Source organism: Nicotiana sylvestris, chromosome 2 (genome assembly GCF_000393655.2).
Source record: "Nicotiana sylvestris chromosome 2, ASM39365v2, whole genome shotgun sequence".
Classification (NCBI taxonomy): Eukaryota; Viridiplantae; Streptophyta; class Magnoliopsida; order Solanales; family Solanaceae; genus Nicotiana; species Nicotiana sylvestris.
This window is the reverse complement of record NC_091058.1, coordinates 119,109,120-119,116,243: the sequence shown is the minus strand read 5'-3', so window position 1 is coordinate 119,116,243 and position 7,124 is coordinate 119,109,120. Positions and strand designations below refer to the sequence as shown.

Sequence of the window (7,124 nt, the reverse complement as noted above, 5' to 3'; positions counted from 1 at the left end):
GTGCAATTTCAAAAATTAAAGACTAAATGACTTAACAACTTTGCCAAATTAGGTGGAAGCTGTGACGATAAAATCCTTAAGCACGGTAACAACATCAGATTTTCGATTCAACAAGAAAACCAAGTATTTCTAGAAAAATCATCTACTATTGCAAGAAAATACCGCATTCCATTATAACTGGGGAGCTTGTAAGGACCCCAAACATCCATGTGCAACAATTGAAAAGAGTATGTCATTCGACTACTATTAACAGGAAATGATTCTCTAGTTTGTCGAGCTAGTGGGCAAATAGAACAATGGTGTGATATAAAGCTAGACTAACTCCCAAACATGGAATCTTCCTAAGAACTGGCATAGGTACATGACCTAGTCTCTTATGCCATAGTTATGTAGATACTTCAGTTGTTGCATCCAAAGACTTGATAAGACTCCTGGCATCTTATGGTTTCCTCTGTGACTTCAACACGTACAAGCCATCCTCCTCTATACTAATCCCCTTCACCTTCCCAGTGAAGAGATCCTGAAAGAGAGAAATGAGGAAAAAATGTGATGTAGTAACTCAGTTCCTTAGTCAGCTTCGATACTGGCAAAATATTGAATCTAAAGTCCGATACATATAACACATGACTTATCATATCACCTCCAGGCAACTCACAATGAACAACTTGTGTTATCTCAATTGAATCTCCATTTGGAAGTTGTACCTTTCCTGAATTTCCTACTAATCCATCATTATTCAACAAAGATGCATCATATATCATGTGATTTGTTGCTCCTGAATCAATTAAATGCATCATGCATCAGGTGATTTGTCACTCCTGAATCAACTATCCACTTAGAAACATCTACAGAGGAAGACAATGGTTTACCTGCCATGTTAGCAGTAGCCTCACTAATGGAAGATTTACCCAACATGCTCAAAATTTGATTGTATTGATCTTGTGTAATGATTGGAGCTGCAGTTAGGTTAAGTCCTTGTTGCACATTAAGACCTCTCAGCACATTGTTGCCTCCTTCTAATGGAGTGAGACATGTAGTCACTAAATTCTCCTTATTCTTTCCTTTGAAATCAGCTAGATACCCTCTAATTTTGTAACATTTTTCTTTCAAGTGTCCTTTCATGTGGCAGTTCTCACAAAACATCAACTTAAAGCAGCTTGTCCTTGTGTGACCTTTCATATTGCAATGGTCACAATATAGGTTTTTTTTCTGTCCTCCATTTCTAGCAACAAGCAGTGCTATGGGATCAACTATGTCAATCAAAACATAAGTGCCTCCTGCATGTTGTTTTTGGATTTCATCTTGAATTAACATAGCATAGACTTGGTTAATGTTTGGCATAGGTTTCATCATTAAAATTTGACTGCGAGCATGACCATAATTGTCATTCAATCCCATTAGAAATTGATAAATATGCTGCCTCTCAAAATTTACAAGAGAGTCCCTAGACTTTGCACAATCACAAGAAGAAGGAGGTACTAGCGAGGCATACTCATCCCATAAATCTTTCATTTTGGAAAAATACTCTGATATAGATAAGAGCCCCTGAGTTAATGTAGAAATTTTCCTATGCAATAGTAAGCTCGCGAATCATTCACCTTATCAAAGCGTTCCTTCAGATCCTTCCAAATGAGTGCTGCACTGGAACAAAATAAGATCCCAACGAATAGATTTCGATGCACGTTCCCCATTAGCCAGGAAAACACATTAGCATTGCAACAATAACAATCCTTCGCGAGATCACCAGAATAATCATCTCGAACAACAGATCCATCAATAAAACCTAGTTTGTTGCGTCCTAGAAGAGCTACCTTCATAGATCGGCTCCAAATCGTGTAATTTTCCATAATGACAAGCTCAATCCCAGCTGATAATGAATGAGGTGCATAAGATGGATACATGTATAGTGGATGACAATGATCAATTATAGGAGAAGAATTTCCCGTAGTCAAAGAACTAGTACCTTTAGGACTCCCCATAATCGAAGCTCAGAAAGCAAAACACAGGAAAAAACCGGAATTGCCAATGAATCTCTCAAAATTTCAGTCAAGTAATCGATAAATAAATGCTAGATTCACTCAGCTATGAATTGCCAATGATCTTGAAATTTCAGTCAAGCAATCGATGAAAGAACCCTAGATTCACTTAGTTCCCGCTTCCGCTCTGATACCATGTTAAATTCATCCCAGTCAGTTGAAATTGATAAGAGAATAAGCAAACAAGGAAGAAGGAGAGAGTGTCGAACAATTTTCTCTGATTATAAACTGAATAGAATGCTTAATCAATAAGTTGTACAAGTATATTATATACTAACTCTAGCTACTACATTTAAGTTAAGGGACAACTGTCAACTAACTAATCTCAGCTGTCAACTAAGACACTAAGGCACAATAATGCATGTTACTAACTCCTCTATAGATGTTGAAGAAAGATTCTAAATACTAGGAAATATTTAGAAAAAGCTGGTTATATGGCAAAAGACATGCTGGAAATGCAAAGATATTCTATTAGAATGATCTATATGTGAAGTTGAGAGGTGCATTTGAGAATGTTCCACGGAGAAAACTTGTGCTAATGATGTGGCTGCTCGAAGACTATACACAAGGGATGCTTGCTCCCTGTCTGGGGATGTTACTGATGACCTATGTTGTCCATTGTGTAATGCTTAAAAATAAAAGTATCTCTTACCTTTTCTTTGAATGTGGGGGGTTATGTGCTAGTATAAATTGTAGTGGGGAAAGTGCAAGTGCTGAAATATATGGAATGGTGCTGACTGGTACTCTTGCTACACCTGAAAAGAAAGAAATGCAAGTGTGTTCCAAGGTAAGCAAATAACTGCGGTCCGCAGAAGCATTGGTCAAGAGTATATGCAGTGGATTTATAAAAGAGCAGCTTTAAACTGATGCTGGGGCCTTTTGCTCGGTATCACATAGTCTCATGTTTTTTTAATGACTCGTGCTATAAACATTACATTTGGTAAATAAAATTTATACTTGCAAAAAAGGAATTCCATGAAAGAATTTGTGAGGCACAAGTTCTAATATTCCCTACTTTCGTCCATGAGACACAAGTTCTATTCCCTGCTTTATATGCAACCCGGTGCATAAAGTATCCCGCGTTCACATAGGGTCCGGAGATGAGCCATACTCCAAGGAGTGTGATTTAAGAGACATACTCTGATATAATCATCAATGACTGATTTTACGATTTGAACCCGTGGCCTATTGGTCACGCGGAGACAACTTAACTGTTGCTCCAAGACTCCCTTTCTATCTTATTATTAAATAATCATATTTTATCATTTACTCTACCTTGTTATTGTCATGTCCTAAAACCATGTGACCAACACTCGACACTCTACTGACCCGAGTAAATTATCCCATAAATTAATACTCATCTATATTCCTAATAGGGGGATATGAAAGCCTTCTCAAGGCATTTGGAAATGGCAGTTGGAAATGGCATTTGAAGTGTTGGGACTGTTGTCATAACCGCATATGTGGTTAGGAGGCCGCAGGTGCGACCCCCGCAGATGTGGAAAAGAGTCGCAAAAGCGGAAGAAGACAAGGAGAGCTGGAGCCGCAGAAGCAGCTAGGTAGGTGCACCTACGGTAGCGCAGGTGCAGGATTTGCATCGCATATGCGGAGCCTAGGATTTAAGTGAGGACCACAGATGCGGCGTCTTGGACCGTAGAAGCGGTAGCTGGACTGCAGGTGCAGAATCCCTGGGCCATAAAGTATAAAAAGCTTCCTTTGCGATTTTTGAGTTGTTCTTCACCATTTTTATTCGGGTTTGAGCTTAGGGAAGCTATTTTGAAGAGGGATTCAAGGGATAACGTCTGGAGGTAAGATTTTTGAACCGAATAATCGATCCTATGGCATTATTTCATGGATTAGGCTTGTATTTTATGGAAATTAAGGGTTAAAATTTGGAAAACTAGGGCTTGAGATTGGAGACCTTTGAGAAAGGGTTTGAGGGGTCATTTGTGATAGGATTTTAGTACTTTTGATATGTATGAACTCGTGGGGAGATAAAGAATCTATTGATGTAATTTTTATCAAATTCCGAGATGTAGGCCCGAGGGTCGGGTTTTGGTTAATTTTTGGGATTTATGTTGGAAATTGATTATTTTTGTATGGGCTTTGTTCCCTTAGCATATTTAGACGTCGTGATTATGATTTTGGATAGATTCGACGTGAGTTGAAGCCGATTCGAGGGGCAAAGGCATCGCGGGCTAGAGTTTGGATCGGATTGAGGTGAGTAATGATTGTAAATATTGTCCTGAGTGTATGAAACCTCAGATTTCACATTGTTGTGCTATGTTGAGGTGACGCACATGCTAGATGACGAGCGTGAGATCAGGCACCGTTAGGGATTGTGACTTAGTCCATCTCGAATAACTATTTTACCACGTATTTTATTGAAAACTGTTTTCTATCATCATGTTTTGGGCTGAATGCCATATTTGGGCCTCGTGCCAATTGTTTTGGACCCTTAGGGAAATATTACTACTATTTCCTCACTGTTTTGACTTTATACTTGTACTCAGTCATGCCATATTTTACTGTTTTTATAATTCAGCCATGTTTACTCTATTTGACATCTTAAATGATATTTTGGGGCTGAGCATCATATTTTACTGTGCCCGAGTGGCTTTTAGAGATTTTTGACTGAGTAAGGCCGAGGGCCTGTGTTGTGAGGATACTTTTGGGTTGGGCTGCATGCTACATCAATGACATATTGATTCATAATTATGAGGCTGAGGGCCTGAGTTGTACGCCACGAGGTGGCTTGATATGAGGCCGAGAGCCTATTCGTAGCTTTCTTGGTTTAGCGTGTTACTACCGCCGGTTTGTTCAGAGATTCTCATCTATCGCATCGCCCTTGACCAAGTTAACTCAAAAGGGTGCTCTATTCATGTGGTCAGACGAGTGTGAGGAGAGCTTTCAGAAGCTCAAGACAGCCTTGACCACAACCCTAGTATTAGTTTTTCCATCAGCTTCAGGTTCATATATCGTGTATTATGATGCGTCGAGAGTTGGTATTATGTGTAAGTTGATGCAGGATGGTAGAGTTATTGCTTATGTTTCTCGCCAGTTGAAGCCCCATGAGAAGAATTTCCCTGTTCATGATTTGGCGTTAGCTGCCATTGTTCATGCATTGAAGATTTGGAGGCATTACTTGTATGGTGTGTCTTGTGAGGTTTTTACTGATCATCATAGCCTCCAGCACTTGTTCAAGCAAAAGGATCTCAATTTGAGGCAGCGGAGATGGTTGGAGTTGCTAAAAGATTATGATATTACTATATTGTACCATTCGAGGAAGGCCAATATGGTGGCCGATGCTTTGAGTCGAAAGGCAGTGAGTATGGGGATTTTGGCATATATTCTAGTTGCGGAGAGACCTCTTGCAGTTGATGTTTAGGCCTTGGCCAATCAGTTCGTGAGGTTACATATTTCGGAGCCCAATCGGGTATTGGCTTGTGTGATTTCTCGGTCATCCTTATATGATCGCATCAAAGAGCGCCAGTATAATGATCCTCATTTGCTTGTCCTTAAGGATAGAGTTCAGCACGATGATGCCAGAGATGTGATTATTGGTGATGATGGGGTGTTGAGGATGCATGGCTGGATATGTGTGCCCAATGTAGATGGGCTTCAGGAGTTGATTCTGGAGAAGGCCCATAGCTCGCGGTATTCCATTAATCTGGGTGTTGCGAAGATGTATCGGGATCTGAGATAGCATTATTGGTGGAGGAGAATGAAGAAGGACATTGTGGGATTTGTAGCTCGGTGTCTCAATTGTCAGCAAGTGAAATACGAGCATCAGAGACCGGGTGGCTTGCTTCAGCAGATGGATATTCCAGAGTGGAAGTGGGAGCGGATCACCATGGACTTTGTAGTTGGGCTCCGATGGACTTTGAAAAAGTTTGATGCTATTTGGGTGATTGTGGATCGGCTGACCAAGTCCGCGCACTTCATTCCTGTGTGTACTACCTATTCTTCAGAGCAGTTGGCAGAGATCTACATCCGGGAGATTGTTCGTTTGCATGGTGTCCCAGTTTCCATCATTTCAGATAGAGGCACTTAGTTTACTTTGCAGTTTTGGAGGTCTGTGCAGTGAGAGTTGGGTACTCAGGTTGAGTTGAGCACAACTTTTCACCCTCAGACGAACGGACAATCCGAGTGCACTATTCAGATATTGGAGGACATGTTGTGTGCTTGTGTCATTGATTTCGGAGGGTCATGGGATTGGTTTCTACCGCTCGTAGAGTTTGCTTATAACAACAGCTACCAATCGATTATTCAGATGGCTCCATATGAGGCTTTGTATGAGAGGCGGTGTAGATCTCCAGTTGGTTGGTTTGAGCCGGGTGAGGCTAGGCTATTGTGGACAGACTTAGTGCAGTATGCTTTAGAAAAGGTAAATGTGATTTAGGAGAGGCTTCGTACAACATAGTCGAGACAAAAGCGTTATGTGACAAAAAGGTTCGGGATGTGTCCTACATGGTTGGTGAGAAGGTTCTGTTGAAGGTTTCACCCATGAAGGGCGTTATGATATTTGGAAAGAAGGGTAAATTGAGTCCTCAGTTCATTGGGCCTTTTGAGGTGCTTCGGAAGATTGGGGAGGTGGCTTATGAGCTTGTTTTGCCACCCATCTTGTCGAGTGTGCATCCAGTATTTCATGTTTCTATGCTCCGGAAGTATATTGGGGATCCGTCTCATATTTTGGATTCAGCACGGTTCAGTTAGATGATGATTTGACTTATGATGTGGAGCCAGCAGCTATTTTGGAGCGTCAGATTCGAAAGTTGAGGTCAAAGGATATAACATCAGTAAAAGTGCAGTAGAGAGGTCGGCCCGTGGAGGAGGCTACCTGGGAGACTGAGCGGGAGATGCGGAGCAGATATCCTCACCAGTTTGAGGCTTCAGATATGTTTCTTGACTCGTTTGAGGACGAATGTTTGTTTAAAAGGGGGAGGATCTAACGACTAGGCCAGTTGTTTCATGAGTTACCGCTCTGTTTCTCCCATTTTTGTTCTTATTGCCTTGTTCAGCTGTATTTTGGGTTACCGGGTTGGTTGGCTCGAGTTCAGAGAGATTTTGGTAAGGTTTGAGACACTT

The 7,124-nt window shown here is 41.0% G+C and overlaps 2 protein-coding genes across 2 annotated transcripts; both read right to left on the bottom strand.

Annotated features, from left to right (window-relative positions):
• Window positions 1-439: 439 nt before the first annotated feature.
• LOC138885484 (uncharacterized) lies at window positions 440-1,512 on the bottom strand. Its single transcript, XM_070166438.1, has 3 exons — window positions 870-1,512; window positions 705-775; window positions 440-520 (listed from the first exon to the last, which is right to left on the bottom strand). Exons 1-3 carry the CDS (start codon window positions 1,510-1,512, stop codon window positions 440-442), a joined length of 795 nt encoding a protein of 264 aa, XP_070022539.1.
• Window positions 1,513-1,550: 38 nt separating this feature from the next.
• LOC138885483 (uncharacterized) lies at window positions 1,551-1,979 on the bottom strand. The gene has a single exon (XM_070166437.1). The coding sequence runs from the start codon at window positions 1,977-1,979 to the stop codon at window positions 1,551-1,553; it is 429 nt and encodes a 142-aa protein (XP_070022538.1).
• Between the last annotated feature and the right edge of the window lie 5,145 nt (window positions 1,980-7,124).

Excerpts from the sequence above, each read along its gene's own strand:
- LOC138885484 (XM_070166438.1), bottom strand. The coding sequence starts at position 1,512 with ATGAAAGATTTATGGGATGAGTATGCCTCGCTAGTACCTCCTTCTTCT. Across the intron at positions 776-869 it reads GGCTACTGCTAACATGGCAG|GAGCAACAAATCACATGATA; the intron begins GTAAACCATTGT and ends TAATTGATTCAG. Across the intron at positions 521-704 it reads TAGTAGGAAATTCAGGAAAG|GATCTCTTCACTGGGAAGGT; the intron begins GTACAACTTCCA and ends TCTCTCTTTCAG.
- LOC138885483 (XM_070166437.1), bottom strand. The coding sequence starts at position 1,979 with ATGGGGAGTCCTAAAGGTACTAGTTCTTTGACTACGGGAAATTCTTCT.